The 22,003-nt window shown below is 41.2% G+C and overlaps 1 protein-coding gene across 1 annotated transcript in view; it reads left to right on the top strand.

The window, feature by feature from the left end:
- Positions 1-7,639: 7,639 nt before the first annotated feature.
- The window catches only part of NFXL1 (nuclear transcription factor, X-box binding like 1), an 80,267-nt gene continuing 65,903 nt past the window's right edge, over positions 7,640-22,003 (top strand). The window contains 6 exon segments of the mRNA XM_070757161.1: positions 7,640-7,892; positions 9,906-10,088; positions 14,769-14,878; positions 17,547-17,680; positions 18,689-18,867; positions 20,154-20,315. Coding sequence (XP_070613262.1) covers positions 7,742-7,892; positions 9,906-10,088; positions 14,769-14,878; positions 17,547-17,680; positions 18,689-18,867; positions 20,154-20,315 — 919 coding nt within the window. The 5' untranslated portion in view covers positions 7,640-7,741.

Raw genomic sequence — 22,003 nt, 5'->3', positions numbered from 1 at the left:
TTTCGTCTGTATAATCCATCTAGAACAGTGGTTCTCAACCTGGGGATCAGGACCCTTTTGGAGGTCGAACAATTGTTTCACAGGGGTCACTTAAGACCATGGGAAAAGACAAATTTCCCATGGTGTTAGGAACTAAAGCTTCTATTCTGGCGCCTTGGAACCTATTTTTACAATCCGACCAACTAGACATTTACAGTGGGGGCCAGTGTTCCCTCTAAGGCGCGCAGTGCGCTATAGTGTGCTGGTTTTTCACGCTCAGTGCGGGAATTTTAAATTCCCATGCAGAGGACCTTCCCCTCACCTCCCCGCTTTGGTGTTGGCGGCCAGGGCTGAGGCTGCCCCGGCTCTGATACCCACTCACGCTGCGTCAGAGGAGGCATTGGCCTCCTCCCCCGCCGCCGCACTGGGGGCTGCCCCCTGGAGCCGGTGGCGATGGGCCTGGGCTCGGCCTACTCAGCCCTGAACTCCACCTCCTCCCCCGCCGCCAAGCTGGCTAGCAAAGAACTGCGCCACTTTCTTGTGCCACTTTCCTGCGTTGCTTTCCTGCGCCGCTTTCCTGGGCAGCCGGCTTTGCTGGCCAGCGAAGGGCAGCCGCCATGACAACAACCTCAGCAACGGTGCTGTGGTGGCTGCTGATGCCGAGAGCCCCGAGCGTGCTCTCAAGTGTCAACGCTTCTACTGAGGTGAGCTGTGCAGTGGCGGCGGGAAGCAGAGCCAAGGGGAGGGCGCGGAGGTGGTGCCCGCCGGAGAAGTGGAGAGAGAGAGAAGTGGAGAGAAAGAAAGAAAAGGGAAAGAAAAGGGAAAGAGAGGGAGGGAAAAAGAAGGAAGGAGGGACGGGAGGGAGAGAAGGGAAGGAAGGAAGAGAGAGAAAAGGGAGAAAGAAGGAGAGGGAGAGAGGAAGGGAGGAAGAGAGGAAAGAAGCAAGAGAGAAATATAAAGGGAGGGAGGGAGGAAGAGAGAAAGAAAGAGGGAGGGAGGAAGAGATGAAGGAAGAGAGAAAGAGAGAAAAAAGTGGAAGGAAGAGAAGGAAAGAAAGGAAGGGAGAGAGAGAAAGAGAGAGAGAGAGAGAGAGAGAGAGAGAGAGAAAGATAATCAAAATCTAGTTTGAAACTAACTCAACTATTTAAGTGGTATTTTGATACTTAGCAGAGTTGCCCCATTCTGAGGTCACTGTTATAGACACACAGTATTTTATTTTGAAATTCTCTGAGGTAAAATATGGTGGGTTTTTTAAAAACCAAAATATCTTTACTGCAAATTAAAATCAGCAAAACAATATCAATCATCCAATTTCTTAATATACTTTAATTTTCATGTCTCTCAGCTGCGTAAAAACCTTTGGTAGCTTATAATTAAAAAGAAAAATAACAAATATCAAAAGAAAAACGCAGGCTACTGAAAAACAAAATGGTTTATTCCCTTTGGCAAGAGTGGTAGAAATTTGAGGAGGGATAATTGATTATTAAAAATGGATTGACTATGGAATGATGGTAAAAGATATATTTAGATGTTGCTTAATACTGGGATGTATTAATTCGTAAAATTGGATTAGAATTTTAGAACTATATAGAATTACATAGGTAAAATTAATGGAATAAATAAGGGGTTTATGATATGTACTGTATGATTTTATGACTTTGCATTATGAGTTTAAAATATACTTGGAAATGTAGAAGATTGATGAAAGTTAATAATAGTAAATGCTAAGTGCCTGAAAATTTATTGAGCTTGGAAATATAGAATGAAATTATAGCAAAGTAAATATGGAAATATATTAATTGATGCATTGGTGTTCAGATAGATTTTCATAGTATTATTAGATTACTATAATACTATGATAAATATTTAAGAAATGAAGATTTTATAGCATGGATTTATTAATAGTTGTGTTTTTGGTTTTGCTGGTTGTTTTAGTTTTAATAGTAATAGATTTTAGTTTTGTTTTATTATTAATTTCTTTTAATAAAAAAGAAGGTAATTTTTTTCCTATTTATTTATCTATTTATCTATTCATTTATTTATTTATTTATTTATTTATTTATTTATTTATTTTTACTTCTATGCCACCCAGTCCCGAAGGGACTGCCGCTCAGACACTATACTTTTCTGCCCACACCGAAAAAAAATTAGAGGGAACACTAGTGGGGGTGTCCCTCTGACCTTCCTGCCAATCATCTTAAAGCTCTATTGGGAGAATTGGCGCTAACTTATGGTTACGGCATTAGAAAGGTTGAGAACCACTCATCTAGAAAGAAACAATTTTTCCAGCTACTTAGTAGCTATTGTGGGTTTACAATTGATGGACATTGTCAAACTATTTGATCATATTAGATTCATAAGTCAGAGGACAACTTTGTTATCATAACTATCCAGAAAACTCAAAGCAGTTTGTGCAATGTGGAAATATTTCTACAAGAAAATCCTGCACTGCTAGTAATATAATAATGATGTTTTTGCAGAATTGTGCTAGTTGTATTAACTGTAAGCTATTCATCAGTATTTGTTGGATAAATCGAAAGAATTTTTACCATGAGAGTTATTCTTTTTGATTGTCAATGTTTTAACCAAAGAATAATTTTGGTAGCAATCAGATGATACAAATGAAATGAAGTTAGCCTTGTTGTCAAATTATAAGACTCAGTAATGGAGAAGAGGAATCCAGAATGAAGATGTAAGATCTAGTATAGGCATGTAACCTTTTACGAAGATTCCCTGGAAAGGATGCAAGGCAGAGCTCTGCTTAGCTTAGATCAGTTACAGAAAAACCCGCTTTCATAGCTATCAAACAATAACCCACGCTAACTAAGTGCTCCATTGCAAAGTGGCAATCAAATGTGTTACAAATTGTGACATAGCTCTGCGGAACATTTGGTCATGCCTTGTTACTATATAAGGGACAGTCTGGGAATAAGTGGGTGTGGTGAACAACATTTGTAAAATCATGGCCATGTGTGAGCTCCGGCGCTCCAGGAACACTTTATGTTTTCAGATCGCTCTAACTCATGAAATCTGCATCTTCTGACAAGACTCTGGAGAAACTGTAAGTCCACTTGATTGACAGAATCGCTTCAATGGAATTTCCCCTAATGAGTTTGGCTTCCAGCCTGGGACCTGTTCTTATCTCAGAGACAAGCTGGGAAGAAACTATTAATCAGTTTTTTCCCTGGATGTTTAAATAGCAATGTACTTTTATGTTCTGTCAGGCTCTCTGGTAGACTCCTCCCGAAAATTCACAGGTACAAATTTCAGACACACACATGTTTGAAAATTCAAAACAATGTTCTTTATAATGAAAATTCACTTAAACTAAGCCCTCTTTTTGTATAGCAAAGAGCAGTCGTCTCCAAACAAACTGGTAATTTGTACAAGTCCCTTATCAGTTCTGTGATACTTAGCTTGCAGCTGTGAGGCAATGCACAGTCCTTCTTCTTTCACAAAGAGAAACACACTTTGCTCTGGTTTAGTTTCAAAGCGGGGGAAAATCAGCACACAAAAGGTCAAAGTCAGTAAAGCAGTTATGAAACACAACGATCAGATAATCCTCCACAATGGCCAAACCCACAGGCTGCTATTTATAGCAGCCTCACTAATTACCACAGCCCCACCCAACCACAGGTGGCCTCATTTTCTTTGATAATAATCTCTCAGTTGTTGCTGCCTATGCATTGCTCTCCGCATGCGTGGCTGTATCATTAACTCTTGTTCCGAATCCAAGGAGAGAGATACTTGATCTCCTTTTGAACTGTCTGCCACACTCTCCTCCTCCCTGTCACTCATGTCTTCTTGGTCAAAGGAGCCTTCATCAGCAGATTCCACCGGGAACAAAACAGGCCTGCGGCATGTGGATGTCTCCCCCACATCCACGGTCCTTGGGGCAGGAGCTGGGCCAGAGCTAACCACAACACTTTTATATATAAACCTCTGAGTGTGTGTGTGATTTTTATTGTGATCGGTGACCCGTCCTGACAGAACAGGTCTTAGAGCATTATTCAGATGAGAAACACACCGCAGCAACCCAGGAACACCAGAAAAAGGAAACAAGTAGAGAACATCCTTTAACAAAATAGACATTCATGCAACTTTATTAAAAGTGCCTGACCTTACAGCTTACATCAGGTGTCGGCAACCTGCTGCTCTGGAGCCACATGCTGCTCTTTGGGCCCTCTACTATAGCTCTCTGTCGAGTGATTGCACCACTGGCTAACCCCACCCTTCGCCCTCCCCTCCCAGTCACTCTTTGGCCTGAGAATGTAAGGGCGGCAGTGGGGGATGCAGAAGCAGCCACAGAGAAATACAGAGAGGGGGGGGAGACAGAGACATAGGGAAATATAGGGTGGGGAAGGGGGAGGGACGGAGACAGAGATGTCAAAAGGGTTTTGTGGTTCCTGGTGTTTTTTAACAACCAGTTCTCTGCCCTAATGATCGACTGGGTAGGCGTGACTTGGGGTCATGTGACTGGTAGAAGTGAGTGATGTTGAGTTGGCCACGCCCACCCAGATTTTATGGCTCCTGGTGTTTTCTGTGGAGAACGGGTCTTAATGGCTCTTTGAGTGTTTAAGGTTGCAGACCCCTGGCCTACACAGTACAGCAAAATCAGCATAAGCTATGAGAAGGATAACCACTACCATGCATGCAAAACATCTCGGAAACAGCCAACAGACTATTACAACCACACAGCGTCACCTTAGAACCCAAACCGATTAAAACCCTCAAAAACATCCTAGGGTAAGCAAACTACTAGTATATATGTCCCTACAGAAACAATCTCAATAATGGTATAACCAATTACAACTTTTAAAAAGCCAACTATGATATCATAGATGCTGACCTAAATAAAATAAATAAACAAATAAACAAATAAATAAATATCCTAGTTGAAAGATTAATCAACGTTTATTTACATAAGCTTATGCCATAATAATTCATTAGTTTTTAAAGGTGCAAGTAATTATTTGCCGTTTTTCCATACTGATATTTCTGTTGGAATATATCTTCACCAGAAAGTGCTTTTTCAACCATTATTACTTTATTTAAACCACCCCCAATTTATTTCATTTACAGATTGTCAAAAAAGAATCAAACCTCTGGATGGTTGGCAAACAAAAGAACCACCGTGTGTTTGTAGGAAACTGAATCTGGAAAAAATTTTTTTAATGCTTATGAATTATACATCTAAAACCTCTTCTTTAACATGCCCTCAGAATCATATAATTGATGTGACTGTTTGAGAGCCAATAGGGTGCAGTGTTTGGGTGGTGTATTGGACCCAGATTTTAATCCTCAGGCTTGGAAACAGTTGAGAGACCTTGGGCCAGTCACCTCCTCCCAGTCTCAAACCAGGGTCTGTTAAACACACATGTTGCTTCATGTATTGATTGTTTTGCTGTCAGAACTAGATGACCAAATTGGGGAGGAAACACAAGACAATGCAACTATGTAGAATATGTTAAAGGAGAAAATGGTCCTCCATGGCTTAGGACCAGATTATTTGCGGGACTGCCTTCTGCCTCCATGTCCCAATGACTGATCAGATCGCACAGGGTCGGCCTACTCCATGTCCCGTCAGCCAAACAATGCTGGTTGACAGGACTGTGGGGAAGAGCCTCCTTTGTCGCAGCCCCGGTCCTCTGGAGCCAACTCTCCCCAGAGATTCGTACTGCCTCCACTCTCCTTGCCTTCCGAAAAGCACTTAAAACACACCTCTGTTGGCAGGCCTGGGGCCACTAAGCAATGGTCCTTCACCCCGGCCACTAACTAGCATGTATGAGTGATGATTGTATGTTCTTTTATTGGGTTAATTTTGTATTGCTACTATTTTTGTACTATGTATTTTTAAATTGTTTATTATGTTTTATTGCTGTAAGCCACTCTGAGTCCGCAAGGAGAAGGGCAGCCCATATATTTAATAAATATAATATATAATGTATATTATATTTACTAGAAGAGCCCTCCACTGCTCCACTCGCAACAGAATACCCTTTAGACTTACAATCCTAGATTTAGAAAGCTTAGAATTACGGTAGGTCACCTTAAACACGACCTAAGCATAGCCCATAAAATCATCTGCTACATCCTTCCTGTCAACGACTACTTTAACTTCAACCACAACCACACACGAGCACACAACAGATACAAACTTAAAGTAAACCGCAACAAACTGGAGTGCAGAACTTTAGTAACCGAGTAGTTAATGCATGGAACTCACTACGTGACTCCGTAGTATCTTCATCTAATCTCCAAAACTTTTACCTTTAGACTATCCACTGTTGGGTTTTTTTCAGTATAATTTTTTTTTATTTTTCTCCACCATGAAATAAAACAATATATGGCTATAAACACAACAACGATGCTTAAAATCAATCATACACAAACTTTTCTTTTCTCATTACTCCATGGAAGGTCTTATCTCTCTTCCCATGTAAAATTTTCTGTTGATTTTATATAATATTACTAATTCTTAAAATTCTAAATTAAAATTTTTCCTTCATCGCCTTACTACTAAAGGTTACAACAACGTAAAGAATAATAAAATCTCTTTTATCTAAATTTAATCTTATATCATATAGTTGATTAAAATTCTCTCTCTATATATGTATCTTTAGTAAAAAAAACTATTCATAATATGTAACCTACATCGTAAAATAAAGTTCTATATGTTTAAATCTAAACAATAGGTAAATTTTGTGTTATATCATTATATAGTGCTACCACCATTTCTCATCTTTGCCATCCGGTTTGCAAAGCTTAAATCAAATTCAGTCGTTTCTATTTTTCCAAAATTAACCATTTACTAATAATACATAATGTATCTCTTAATTTTCTATCCAATCATAAAACTATCCACTGTTGACCTCTGCCCGATTCCTAAGAGGTCAGTAAGTAGACCAGAGTGCCTTCGTCCCCTGTCGTATTTATTTTATTATCATTTATTTTATTTATTTATTTTATTTATTTATTCTTTGTCCAATATACAATACATATGAAGGAGAATGGACATTAAGTAATATATATAATGATAGAAAGTAAGAAAGAAGAGAGGTTGGAGGAAAGGAGAGAAAATGTATGAGATACTGTATTTATTTGTTTTGTCAAGTACTGTACATATTGGAGGCATGTAAAGATATAATATTTATATACTGTACATGATACTAGTAAAAAGAAAAATAACAAAAAACATTAGATATAATAATATTCATACACATACTAGTAAAAAAATATAAAGAAACGTTAGGACAGTGGACGGAAAGCACGGTGGTGCAAATTGTCCAATTGCAGTATGATTTTTTTTTTAAAGAATGATTTTTTAAAAATGAACTTTTCATGAATGTTTGCATCCGAACTGATTTGGGAGCCGTAACAAATGCACTACAATAGAGGGAGAATACATTACGATGGATGATTATTCTATCTGAATCGAATTGCTGCCCCAAGCACCCGCTCTTCCATTCCCCACCCCCCACCCCCAAAAATCTCAAACATAAAAGGGACAGCTATCACAAAAAGCATAGACACCAGAAGGAAGAACGGCGCGACTACACTACTTCCGGCCGCTTCGCCCGGCTCGGCATGGCATGACAAAAGCCCCGCCCCTTCGCAGATTCCCCTCGCCTCTTTCTGCCGGCGCTTCCGCTCCCCGGCGCCAGGGGGGATGCTGGGAATCGTAGTTTGACCCGCCGACCCGGCTGGAGCGGGAGCCTTCTCCCAGCTCGGACTGGCGGAAAGAGAAGCGGCCGTCGGAAGGATGGAAGCCGCCGCTTGGCGCCAGGGAGGGCGCGGGAGAGGCCGAGGCCGGGCTGCAGCCGGCGGGGGCTCGTTAGGGAACGGACCCGGCGGCCGGGGAAAGGCGAGAGGAGCGGGAGGGTTGCCGACGGCCAGCGCAGGGGGAGCCCATGGTGAGTATTCATCTCCCAGCTGTGCTGCAAAGGGTGAATGGACGCTTCATCATTGGATGTCTGGAGCCGCCACTATCCGAAAAATGATGGGGGGGGGGGAGGGATAACCATGGCTTCCTGCTCACCTGGAGCCCTCCAGGTGGGGCGGGTGGTCTATACCAACTCCCTGCAGGACAGCTTGCCCTAGTCAGGTTTATTTTATTTTATTTGCTTGCCAAAACATTCATTAATTAACATAATTGGGCAGCGTACAAACAGAATTAATTAATTAATTCTATTTGTATGATGCCCAACCCCCTAAGGACTCTGGGCAGCTCACAACCCAGAAGAGCAAACATTAATATTAAAATATCTAAAAAGGGAACGCTTGAAAAAGACCATTCAAAGCCCGTAATAAAACCATGCCTATCTTTTATGGCTGGATGTATAGCAGTTACAATGGTAACTCCACTTATGAGCTTAATTCCTTCCGTGACCAGGTTCTTAAGTAGAAAAGTTTGTAAGAAGAAGCAATTTTTCCCATAGGAATCAATGTAAAAGCAAATAATGCGTGCGACTGGGGAAACCACAGGGAGGGTGGAGGTTCTGTTTTCCCCCAGGAGATTCCTAGAGAGGCCCCATGGAGGCTTCTCTCTGCCTTTTCTGGTTGGAGGCTTGGGTTTGTAAGTGGAAAATGGTTCTTGAGAAGCTTGGAGGCTTGGGTTTGTAAGTGGAAAATGGTTCTTGAGAAGAGGCAAAAAAATCTTGAACACCTGGTTCTTATCTAGAAAAGTTCATAAGTAGAGGCGTTCTTAGGTAGAGGTACCACTGTACTAGTATAAACATAAACATTAGCAAAGTAGCTACAGGTAAATTAGGATAATACATTCTGTCTATTGTATGCTTGTGTATTGTTGCAGTTGAAGGTGAAGTAGACATTGACAGGTTGGACATTGTGGTAGACAATTTTATAAATTACATTTAGATCAGATCAAAGGCGACGAAGTTCTAAGCTATCTAAGCCCAAAATTTCAAGTCTGGTGGAATAAGGTATTCTGTTGCAATGAGACAGCTTGCCGTGGGACACCTGACTTTGGGGAAAGAGTTTCACAAATATCGAAGAAATAGTGGAAAACAATCGTTAAGGAAAGGATGCCAAGAGAAGAGAAACCAAAATGAAATGTGAATGACAATTTAAAAAAAAAATCATAAAGAAAGAGAGGAATTACTTTTAAACAGCTTACAAAGTAATAGCTAGGTACATATACTGTACATGGTGTGTAAAACAGCAGAGTTCTAATTTGTATTACTTAAATATTGTAGCTTAGTTCCCTTTGTCAGCAGGAGGTTTATAGTTTGATTCTTATAATGGGCAAGCCATGATTTCTGTTCTATTTTCTCTGAAATATCTCAAGAAAAGAAAGACAGGAGGCTGATGAAAGAATTTCTCAGTTTCTTTATGCTCCAAATTAGCCTTTCTATAAAAAGAGAGTGTTTCATGCATTTTTGTGTTAATGCTTAAATAAAATCTTGGTTTCAAGTTACCATTAACTGACTTCCTTCAGATTTGCTTCCATCTGAAAGATTATATTGAAAAGATTATTTATTTTAGAATGTGGAGTAGTGAAATACTTCTGTAGTGCAGAATTAGTGAAATACAGTAAGAAATAGGAAATCTAACCATAAAGAGAGAGTAACCTTACTTTTCTGGTCGTACATGCTTTAAAATAATTGAGATTATAGTATCTGGAGAAAGGCTCACATTAAAAACTCTTTTTAAAGTTTCTGATCTTTATATAGATTTATTATAAGTAAATATTTACCCAGAACTTTAGTTTATTGACCTTAATGTTGAAAAAATAGGGTCTGGATTCATATTTCATGCTGAACCATCACATGGATTGTTTGGTTTGGCTGGAATATATTTATATACATTATTACTGTGATTCATTTGAACAAATCATTGCTTGTGTATTATATGATGCTAATTACTGTTTGAAGTTCTCCTAATGTGTAGTTTTATTATTTCAACAGAACTTGCTTCCCAGAAGAAGTTTGATGAAATTAAGAAGGCTAATCAAGCTGCAGTTAAGAGGCTTGTCGAAAATCAATTTAGCTCCTCATCCGATGATGAAGATGACGATGAAGAAGAAGGAATTGAAGGAAAGCATGGACAAATATTGGCCAAAACATTTACAAAATATACTAACCAGACTGGTAAATTTTCCTATATTATTTTCCCAGCTTTCAGTTCAAAGTAAAACATAGCATTACATTAAGAATATTGCTTAGAGATGAATTTCCATCGTTGTGATAGAATATTAGTTTGTTACATTTGAAAAGCTGCTGGTCATTTTCCTAGAACCTGGTAAGCTAAAAATATTGTATAAACCTTTGCTTGCGTGTTTTGGAAAAAGTGTGTAAAATTTCAGGATAATTTGCTCCCTCAAGGTGCTAAATTGTAGTTGCTGTTCCTGTCAATGAAATTGCAATTTGCTCTTCAGGACCACAGATTTGAGGAAGTGAATGATGATTATTCAAGAGAGATTTCTGTAGACTTCAGGAAAAGGGTGTGTAAGTATTTGAGGCACAAAGGACTACAAAAATCATTGCCAAAACATTGGCCTTCATCATTTTACAAGCAATATATGTGCAGTATGTTTTACTTTTCCTAGGAGCGATTGTCAGGGTTTTTTACCTCAGGGTAAAGGCAAAGGATCTGCAAGCCACTCTTGCAGTGTTAGACATTCGTTCGAAATAGAATAGAATACAATTCTTTATTGGCCAAGTGTGATTGGACCCACAAGGAATTTGTCTTTGGTGCAGATGCTCTCAGTGTACATAAAAGAAAAGATGCATTTGTCAAGAATCATGAGGTACAACACTTTATGATTGTCATACGAGTCAAATAAGCAACAGGTTATAGCCATACAGTCATAAGTGGGAGGAAATGGGTGATAGAATCTTGTAGTAATAGTAGTGCAGACCTAGTAAATAGTTTGACAGTGTTGAGGGAATTATTTGTTTAGCAGAGTGATGGCGTTTGGGAAGAAACTGTTCTTGTGTCTAGTTTAAGGTGACCAGATTTTAACATTGGTAAAGCGGGACACCATGGGGGTGGTTGTGGTTCTTGATTTAAAAAAAATGGTCTAATTGAATGCAGGTACCTGTATGCAAGTAGCTAGGGCATAATTGACAATAATTAAAGCCTGCAGATCCAGGAACAGCCACAACTGGCTCTCAAGTGAATCAGTAATAAAAACCTTAGGATGTAGATAGTTTCTGATCTCCAGTGACAGCCAGACTAAAATGCAGGAATCTTTAGATCAGATTCCAGTCTGCAAACTAGTGACCTCCAAGTGTTTTGCCCAAACAGCCTGGGAATTCTCAAGGCTGAAATCTTAGTACTCTGGAAATTGGGAAGGCTGCTCTCGAGAGCAGAGAGCATAATAGTAATACAGAGAAGATGACAGTATGTCCTATTTAAATGTCGTTGGAAACAGCGTGCAAGTCATTTCCAATTTTGTCCCGTATTATTCTATTAATGTTGAAGACGGCAGGCTGTTAATTAATTTATTGATTGATTTATTTGATTGGACTTTCATGCCGCTCCTCTCTGAGGACTGGGGTTGGCTTACAACATATAAAAGTACAAAATAGAAAACAATTCAAATACAAAGTCCAATATTAATAATTTAAAACCCAATTAATAATCTAAGGCCCATTTAAAATCATACTCCTTCATGCACCAGTCAACTTCAATGGAAAACAACTACTTGCAGTATATCCTGATAGAAAGAAAAAATATATATGAAAAGGTCAGAACTTACGGTTGGAAAGGACCTTAGAGGTCTTCTAGACCAACTCTCTGCTTGTGTTAAGAGATCTTATATCATCCCGGACACGAGATGGACAAATATTTGTCCAGTTTTTTCTTGAAAACTCCCAGTGATGGAGTAGCCTGCATATATATTGATTCCCCCTCCCCTCCATTGGGAGCAATTATTTTTTTTAAAAAAGAACACGGGCTTCTGAGCATATGCAGAATTTCAGCTAGTTTAGTTCACTGAATTAATCTGGATATTTGTTTGTTTGTTTGTTTGTTTATTTATTTATTCGATTTTTATGCCACCCTTCTCCTTAGACTTAGGGCGGCTTACAACATGTGAGCAATAGCACTTTTGAACAGAGCCAGCCTATTGCCCCCACAATCCGGGTCCTCATTTTACCCATCTCGGAAGGATGGAAGGCTGAGTCAACCTTGAGCCGGTGATGAGATTTGAACTGTTGACCTACAGATCCACAGTCAGCTTCAGTGGCCTGCAGTACAGCACTCTACCTGCTGTGCCACCTCGGCTCATATATATTTTTTCCTCCCTGTTGGTGATTTTCCTGACTTGCTTTCTTATAAATCATTTCAACTGTAATGAGCACAGCTCAGGCGCGTCAGACTACAACTCCAAATTCCCATCATCCTCAGCCAGTGGTGTGCCCTTCTAGCCAACTCAACTCCCATCTTCTCCAGCTGAAAGCCAATGGGACTCGTAGTCCAATCTACATCTAATTGGGAAAGTAGTCTAGCTTTCGACTCACTTTCTGAATATTGTGAAAAGGGGGGGGGGGGAAGGACTCACAAAAGAAACACACACAATCATTTAATCATTTAACATGCACCCCAAAACAAGAGCTTCACAAACTTTTAGGAGTCAGCAAGCACCTACCTAATCTGATAAAACTGGAGCTCACACGATCTATTGCTGGTCAGATGGCACTCTATAGTTAAGCAAATGAAAGGAATTGAGACCATAGAGTCGCGGATTGCTAGAATGTGTACCCTTGTTTTCCTGCTTCCTAATGGTGGATCGCATGGTTGTTGTACTTTTTCTTCGGTCAAAGTGGCACCTGAGAGGTGAGTGGAGGGCTGTTCGGTTTGCTTCACGTTATAGTAGCAGATAAACAACTATTCTGAAATATGTTGTCTCCTGCATATCCCCCACCCCCATTCCTCCAGCCCAATTTTATTCCACAGAGCTGCACGTTTTAAGTTGCCTGCAACTTTCTGTTGATTGGGAGATTTCAACAAAAAGCGGGACTTTTTAAAAATGCTGTGGGACATGGGACAAATAGCTAAAAAGTGGGACTGTCTCTCCAAAAGCAGGACGTCTGGTCACTTTAGTCTAGTTATCTTGGTGTGCAGTGCTCGGTAGCGACAATTTGAGGGTAGGAGTTGAAACAGTTTACGTCCAGGTTGCGAGGGGTCAGTAAATATTTTCACAGCCCTCTTTTTGACTCATGCAATATACAGGTTCTCAATGGAAGGCTGATTGGCAGCAATTGTTTTTCCTGCAGTTCTGATTCTCCTCTGAAGTCTGTGTCGGTCTTGTTGGGTTGCAGAACCAAACCAGACAGTTATAGAGGTGTAGAGGTGCAGATGACAGACTCAACGATTCCTCTGTAGAATTGTATCAGCAGCTCTTTGGGCAGTTTGAGCTTTCTGGATTGGTGCAGAAAGAAAATTCTTTCTTGTGCTTTTTTGATGATGTTTTGATGTTAGGTGACCATTTTAGGTCTTGAGACATTATAGAAACTAGAAATTTGAGAGTCTCTACTGTTTTAATTTATATTAACAAGGGAGCAGCCTTTAAGAACTGCTGATCTCAGATAAACGTTACGTCAGTGTCAGATGCATACGGTTAAAGATTCAATAAATAAATTATTGAATACAAGGTGTATGCATGAAAGGATATGAGGGAGGCAGCCACTGTTCCACAGAAAAATTGCCATCCCTCTCAGGTTTGCCAGTTACCACTTAGATCTGTGATGGCAAACCTATGGCACACATGCCGGAAGTGGCACGCAAAGCCATCTCTCCGGGCACATTAGCCAACACTTTTTACTCTTCCGGATTCTGGCACGCAGGCCAACACTGACCTAGATAATTCAGATAGTCATTAGAATACAAACTACATTTTTACGAAAGACTCTCCATGAAGCATGGTGATTGAAATAATATGGGGCTGCTTTCTAGTCTCCGAATGTGGATGGCACTTTTTCATTGAGGGAACATGATATTCTAGATTCTTCCAGCAAGTTCTATGAGGGAATGTCCAGGTATTTGTCCACGAGGTGAAGCTTAAATGAATAGTCTTTGTGAGAATGATCACACAGTGATACAAACGAGTAAACTCTATAAACAAATGGCTGTAGTAAGAGAAATTTCACATTTTGAAATGCCTGAGGAAAAGAGCGGATCTTTTCCCCAATTGAAATGTGTCAAGATTTGAAGCAAGGCCACACAAAACAGCTTTGAAATATCAGTGGTTCTCAACCTTTTTAATGCCGCAACCCCTTAATACAGTTTCTCATATTGTGGTGACCCCCAGCCATAAGTCTAGCACCAATTCTCCCAACTGAGCTTTAAGCTGATTGGCAGGAAGGCCAGAGGGACATGCCCACTGTAAACGCCTGATTGGTTGGATTGTAAAAATATGTTCCAAGGCGCCAGAATAGAAGCTTTTGTCCCTAACACCATGGGAAATTTGTCTTTTCCCGTGGTCTTAGTTGAACCCTGTGAAACGGTCATTTGACCCCCCAAAGGGGTCCTGACCCCCAGGTTGAGAACTGCTGCTTTAAATAGTTCCACAAAGAGGACATTCTGTAGAATTAATTAGAACGAAGATGAAAGAAAATATTTCACTCTTAGTGTGATAGAGGCTTCAACAGAACATAAGTGATTTTGTGATTCTACAGTTTCTAGCCCATGGAGGCCGAAGCAACTATTATATGGTATACCCTGGAAATGACTAGCATGGAACTATAATAGGACATATTGATTACCCCTCTGCCCTTATTCGCTAGCATAATAAAAGTTGCATTATAATTTTTTTCTATTCAAAGATGGGGATGCAAGTGAATTGGAGCGTACAAAGCAGTATATGAATGATGCCTTTCAATCTGGGGCGCTGACATGTCTGATTTGCATTGGTTCAATTAAGAGAAATCAAGCGGTAAGTATCTTACTTTGCTGTAATATCTTTTTTCCAATCTGTATTTACTAATCTCTTGAAATACTCTTGGCTTCCGAAACGGAACAGAGGATCGGAATGCTTATTTGGGACTTCCTGTTTGGAATCTCCAATCAGAGTATTCCAAGCCTCCTTTTCTATGGTGGGTAATTGAATCAACCTGAGTGAATAGATTCCCTTATTAAATTTATACAAACAGTTCAAATTAACATCATTAAGACTTACCGTATAAGACGCACTGGAGTATAAGACGCACCTTAGTTTTGGAGGAGGAAAATAGGGGAAAATATCTACCTACCAGGTATTCATCTGGCTAGTGTCCTTAGTCTGGTCAGCTTCAGAACATTATTTTATTACATCATTTTATTATTTTATTATTTTATTTATTACATTATTTTATTATTTCTGGAGACCTCACCTACAAAAAGATATTGACAAAATTGAACAGGTCCAAAGACGGGCTACAAGAATGGTGGAAGGTCTTAAGCATAAAACGTATCAGGAAAGACTTAATGAACTCAGTCTGTATAGTCTGGAGGACAGAAGGAAAAGGGGGGACATGATCGAAACATTTAAATATGTTAAAGGGTTAAATAAGGTCCAGGAGGGAAGTGTTTTTAATAGGAAACTGAACACAAGAACAAGGGGACACAATCTGAAGCTAGTTGGGGGAAAGATCAAAAGCAACATGAGAAAATATTAGATCCTTGGAACAAACTTCCAGCAGACGTGGTAGATAAATCCACAGTAACTGAATTTAAACATGCCTGGGATAAACATATATCCATCCTAAGATAAAATACAGAAAATAGTATAAGGGCAGACTAGATGGACCATGAGGTCTTTTTCTGCCGTCAGACTTCTATGTTTCTATCCACTGGTTAGGGCTGAAAAAAAAATCTTCGGAATGAGTAGCAATGAAAACAAGACTGCAAAGACTTAGGGCTGGAAAAAAACTTGGAGTAGCAATGAAAAAATCCTGCAAACCGGGAGGATATGTAGCACCTTGTTAGGGCTGGGGGGAAAAAGCTTTGGAAAAAAAGCTAATTTGGAGGATAAGATACACCCATATTTTCAGCCTATTTTACAGTGAAGAAAGTGTGTTTTATACCCTCCAAAATACGGTAAATAAAAATTAAAACTAGTGGCATAGGGTAGGATCTCCTTTCTTACTCAATCAACCATTTTCAGCAAAGAGCCCTCTCAGCAGGGTTCCAAGATAATTTGCAAAACCAGGTCTTAAAGCCCCTCCATAGGCCAGAAGGGTTGGGGCAGACCAGATGTCTAGTGGTAGAATGTTCCACAAGGTAAGAGCCACAGCAGAAAAGGCCTTCTCCTTAACCCCATCCACCAAAATTGCTTCTCTGATGGGGTTTGTAGCAAGCCCCTTTTGTTGGAGTGAATTGGGTGGTCCAATCCCATTGGGGTAAGATGGCACCTTGGATAATCTGGGCACATGCCATAAGGGGCTTTAAAAGTAATAGACAACATCTTGAATTGATCCCATTCCTGGTCCTGCTTTTTGTAATCAATGGGCAGGTGGGCTGCTTTCCTCCCCTCCCCCCATTTCTGATCCTGATTATGGGAGAAGTTGTCCAAATTTACATGAATACTTGGAAGATCATCGTCTGTTATACCATCGTGTTGGAGGGATAATACCATATTAAAAAAACTTTGGTCTAGCTGGCCTGACTGGTAGCACCTTGCAAGGGTCTTTTTCCAGAGTTACAGGAGAAGATGGTAAATGGTTTTGAAGGCGGAAGAGGGCTCTACACCCCAACGGCAGATAAAGTAGCAAAACCATCTTCTAGGAGAAGGGAAACTGACTGCAAACCTCCATTGCCTTGTGGCTATATCCATAATTGGAAAAGGCTTCCAGAGTAAACCTTGAGGCAAATATATAGTCAAATTAAATATTCTGTTTTCTTCTGGAACTTTTCTTTTCTGCCGCATACCTCCCAGAGACCAATAAGATCCAGATCCCGTCGACTAAACAATGTAGGTTGGCGGGACTGTAGGGGAGGGCCTTCTCTGTAGCTGCCCCAGCTCTATGGAACCAAGTGCCCTTCCCGATGTCCGTACTGCTCCCACCCTACTGGCCTTTCACAAGGCCACAAAGACTTCACTTTGCTGGCAGGCCAGGGGGGCATGAATTGTCCATCTTTCATAAAATTTTATTTTATGAATGGTGTGCATGCATAGATTTGATTGTTTTTTATATAAATGGGGTTGTTTGTTTGGTTTGTTTGTTTGTTTGTTTATTTATTTGATTTTTATGCCGCCCTTCTCCTTTTGTTGTGGTTAGTTTTTTTAGAGCTTATATTCGACTTCTTTTTTATTGCTGTATCTTTTTTTATTGTCATTATGTTGTAAGCTGCCCTGAGTCCTTTGGGATTGGGTGGCATAGAAGTTGAATAAATAAATAAATAAATTTATTTATGGTTGGCCTACCGGGGGTGGAAAAGCTGAATAAATTGCATGTCAGTGAGTGTCGCACACTGGCAGTTGTGACGCATATTTTGAGAGACGGAACTGCAGCAGAAGGATGAAAGAGCCACACGTGGCTCCAGAGCCACAGGTTGTTGACCCCTGGTTTAGATCAACACATTGCTAAGAAGGGCTTCTAAACATATTGTTGTTTTTCTTTGAGGTCTGGAGTTGTTCTGGATGCTTCTGCATATTTCACATGCCATGCCTACAAAAGTGGGCGAAGGATAGCCTTTTCTTAGTATCTTCTCCTCTGACAGATGATGATTTTGGGAAAAAGGATTATCCATGGCCATGGTAAGCTTTTAAGGTTTTGTTCTGAAAGCTGGTTTATACGTGGGGGTTGAGTGGGGTGGGGAATGAAACAGATGTAGCCAGAAGCCTGTTCTGCAAATTCTGCAATTTTAGCTTGAGTGTAAAACTCCATAGCTGATAAATTTTACTTTTATTTTGAAAGTTGTTTAGCTAATATAGCAATATTGAATATTGTACATGTTAAGAATATGACTACTGTGATATATTCACTGGGACCAGTTCATCCAAATTTGTGCACAATCTTTACTTTACATTCACGGAATTGTTGGATCTTGAAAATATTTATATTTGGCACACAAGTATTCTGTGAGTTTCTCTGTTGAGTTGAATTTAGTTTACAGTATATCTATCATATTTTGGGGGAAAAGGCTTTGTTAAGTGAACCTCAGGCTGTGTTGCTTCAATTCTGCTGAATATAACAAATTTATTTATTCATTTATTTGATTTGATTTGTATGCCGCCTCTCTCCGAAGACCCGGGGTGGTTCACAAGAATAATAAAAACAGTATTATAGTGAAACAAATCTAATATTAAAAAGAAATATATAAAACCGTATCATATTAAAATCAGACAACACATACATACCAAACATAAAATATAAAGAGCCTGGGGAAAAGGTGTCTCAAATCCCCCATGCCTGGCGGTATAGGTGGGTCTTGAGTAGTTTATGAAAGACAAGGAGGGTGGGGGCAGTTCTAATCTCCCGGGGGGAGTTGATTCCAGAGGACTGGGGCCACCACAGAGAAGGCTCTTCCCCTGGGACCCGCCAAATGACATTGTTTAGTCGACGGGACCCGGAGAAGGCCAACTCTGTGGGACCTTATCGATCGCTGGGATTCGTGCAGTAGCAGGCGGTTCCGGAGGTACTGGTCCAATGCTATGTAGGGCTTTAAATGTAAACAATGCATTTAAAATGGCCCCATTTGAGCAGATTAAGCGGAAAGCAAATATTACTGAACATGACACAATTGATTTTTTCCCCCTTTTCAGTCCCAAATGCAGGTTTGAATACAGGCGATCTGAGATTCCTACTCGATACTACTGCTATTGTGGGAAGACTGAAGATCCACCCCTGGATCCCTGGCTGGTTCCACATTCCTGTGGCCAGGTCTGTGAGAGAGATTTCAAACCTTCTTGTGGACACAAGTGTCTATTGCTTTGTCATCCAGGTATGTAATATTTAAGACAGTTGTCTGTAAACTAATACAGACACAGATTTATATGCACGTAACGTCATCAGTAAATGAGAGTTTCGAGATTGTAGTCATTCGAGGAACCATTTATCTCATATATGCAGCAAAGTGATATCCAAACCAAGGTACCTATCACTCTTGCTGTGTTTCGTCTTTCAACTGTGCTTCGGCTGTCATGAGAAACGGGGTTGGGGTGGGGGTGGAGAGCCGGACGGGGGCAGAGGTGATGGCGAAGTCCGGTGTTCTCCGCTCTCTCTCTCTTTCTCTCTCAGCGCAGCTTAGAGGTAACAGTGCCCGGGGGCAGCAGCGGAGCTCGGAGGCTGCAGCAACACAGCACCGAGAAGGACTGGCTGTTGGTCCCTTGAAGCCGCCGCCGCCTCCGTTCGGGCGAATTCAGGGGGGTTCCTGAATCTCCTGTCCATTCACCGTGGAGGAGGAGGTGGGGAGGAGGCGTTGCAGAGGGAAGGGACGGGGAGGAAAGCGGGCCTGCAATTGGCCCCTTTCTTTCTCGCCTTTAGGGAGAGGAACTGTTGCTGCTCTGCCATAGGGCAGCAACAGTTTCTCTCTGTAAAGTTGGCAAAGAAAGGGGCCAATTGCAGGCCCGCTTTCCTCCCCGCCCCTTGACTCTGCACCGCCTTCTCCCCACCTCCTCCTCCGCGGTGAATGGACGGGAGATTCGGGAGCTTATTATATCTATTGATAAAATCTCGTGCGCTGCCACGGGCCAGATAAATTGCCTCAGCGGGCCGTATCTGTCTCGCGGGCCATAGTTTGGGGACAACTGATCCACAGTAAGTGAATTTAAACATGCCTGGGATCAACATATATATCCATCCTAAGATAAAATACAGGAAATAGTATGACGGCAGACTAGATGGACCATGAGCTCTTATCTGCCGTCAGTCTTCTATGTTTCTATGTTTTATAGTTTAGATTTATATTTGATTTCTTTTTATTGTTTTGTAACTTATACTGCCCAAGGACACCCCCAAAGTCTTTTATAGATTACAGGGTCCCCCTGTCAACTGCACAACTTTCACCAGGGCCTCTCGGCATTGGTGAGACCCAGGTTCTAGTCCCCACTCAACTCTGGAGTCATTGGGTGACTGATGTTGAAGTGCCACATGGTTAGTAATGGTATGTTTCAAGGGAATCTAAATTGAAGTCACCCTGAGTCCTTTGGGATTGGGCGACATAGAAGTCGAATTAATAAATAACAAATAAATAATAAACTTCTTGATTGCTGTTCTTTTGCTCCCTAGGCCCATGTCCGCCTTGCCCCAAAATGGTCATAATAACTTGCTACTGCAGAAAGGCTCGGCCGGTGCCACGGAGATGTAGCATGAAAGAATGGTCTTGTCAACTGTCCTGTGGACGAAAATTGCCCTGCGGGCAGCACAACTGTGGAAATCCTTGTCATCCAGGTGAAAATCGTATTGTTCACATTTAGTGTTCTGACCCAGCACGACAAACCCTCTGTTGTTGAAGCAATGATTCCTTTATTAGGACCGACAGCAGCCCCGGGGGGAAAAAATTATATCTCACAGCAGGGTAACATCTGGCAGGGAGATGAATAGTTGTGTCAGCGTGCCAAAATAGCATCTGTGAAATAAATCAGATTCCAGTACAAATCTCTCATCCAGAGGTGGGCTGCTAAGGTGGAACAGTGATGTGTGCTCGCCCCCGTGGCTCTGAGTGCTAGCGGAGTCCAGCAAAATTATGTGACTACACCTGGTCAGGTAGCAAAATCGCACACCTGCGTGTCCGTGCGTTATTTCGCTACCTGCCCAGGTGCAGTTGCATAATTGCGCTGGGCTCCGCTAGCACTCAGAGCCACGGGGGCGAGAACATGTCACCGTTCCACCTTAGCAGCCCACCTCTGCTCTCATCCAAGGTTCGATTTATTAACAGAGCCATGTTGGTTACACTGTTGTCATCCCGATACTAACTTCCTTCCAGTACCTCACCCAGGATAAGGTGCGTCCCTTGTCCCCACACCCACAAGTTCATCACATGGACCAGTCCAGTGGCAAGGATTCCATCGACCTCCTCCTTAACATCTGCTGGTGCAGAACAAAGGATGACCTTGGACTTCAAGAAAGGAATTTGTGGTGGCTAGTAACTTTCCCTCTCGTGCAATGTCCCCTCCCAATAAGCATGATACTATTCTACTGTGAGAGGTCAAAGTCTATAACTCCAAATGATGGTTTTGGTCTGGCAGTCTGCTGCATCTATTCATCTCTGCCCCTTGCCTTTTATCCCCAGAGGTAGGGGTTTCATTAGCAGCGGTGGCTCTTCCGTCCCAAGGACCGGCCCATAGATTTCTACTGCTCTCCTCCTCTGCCTTCTGCACATCCCTATGTCAGGCACTGGACCCAGCTGTTTCTCCTCTTCCTCACCAGCCACATCCAGACCTGGGGGCTGTTGACTATCCATTTGAGGGCTGATGGATGGCCCAGGCTCTGCCTCTGTCTCTCTGACAGCTCCATTCCATCTTCCCAGTAATGGGCTGGGGGGGGGGAACGGGACGGGACGGACCGACACAGTGGGGGTAGTAAGTTTATGCACTACTTATTGAATACTTAATAGGTTTTTTTATTGTCCTTCCTTCTCTAGTAATTAATTACACAGTATGTTTTTACCCATAAATGCTTTAATCATTTTAATCATTATCTAGAACTGAACCTTTATAGCATTAAAGAAAATTGAGCTACTTGCCTAATCTGTTATCATATTGAATCTTGTAGGTTCAGTACAAAACCTTAAAATATTACTGTGCTCCTCAACAAATAATGCTGTCTATTATTTGTCCATTTTGTGGCTATTTAAATAATGTGATTTAATCAACTGAAAAAGAGTCCAAGCACCTATTTGAAAATTTATCTTGGTCAGTAAGCCACTCCCATCCAATCACATGATCTTTAAGCCACTCCCATCTGGTCACATGGACAGCAAACCACACCCACAAAATAAGCCATGCCCACAGTTTGGCATTAAAAATTTGGGCAGCCCATCACTGTCTCTTCCCCCTTGGAGCTCTTAGGTTGCCTTGATGCTGACCCTGACTCTCACACTGCCTCCTCATATGATTCGGCTGCTGGAGGGGCCAACA

The sequence above is a fragment of the Erythrolamprus reginae genome, chromosome 7, assembly GCF_031021105.1.
Source record: "Erythrolamprus reginae isolate rEryReg1 chromosome 7, rEryReg1.hap1, whole genome shotgun sequence".
Classification (NCBI taxonomy): domain Eukaryota; kingdom Metazoa; phylum Chordata; class Lepidosauria; order Squamata; family Dipsadidae; genus Erythrolamprus; species Erythrolamprus reginae.
This window is presented reverse-complemented; position numbering and strand designations above follow the sequence as displayed.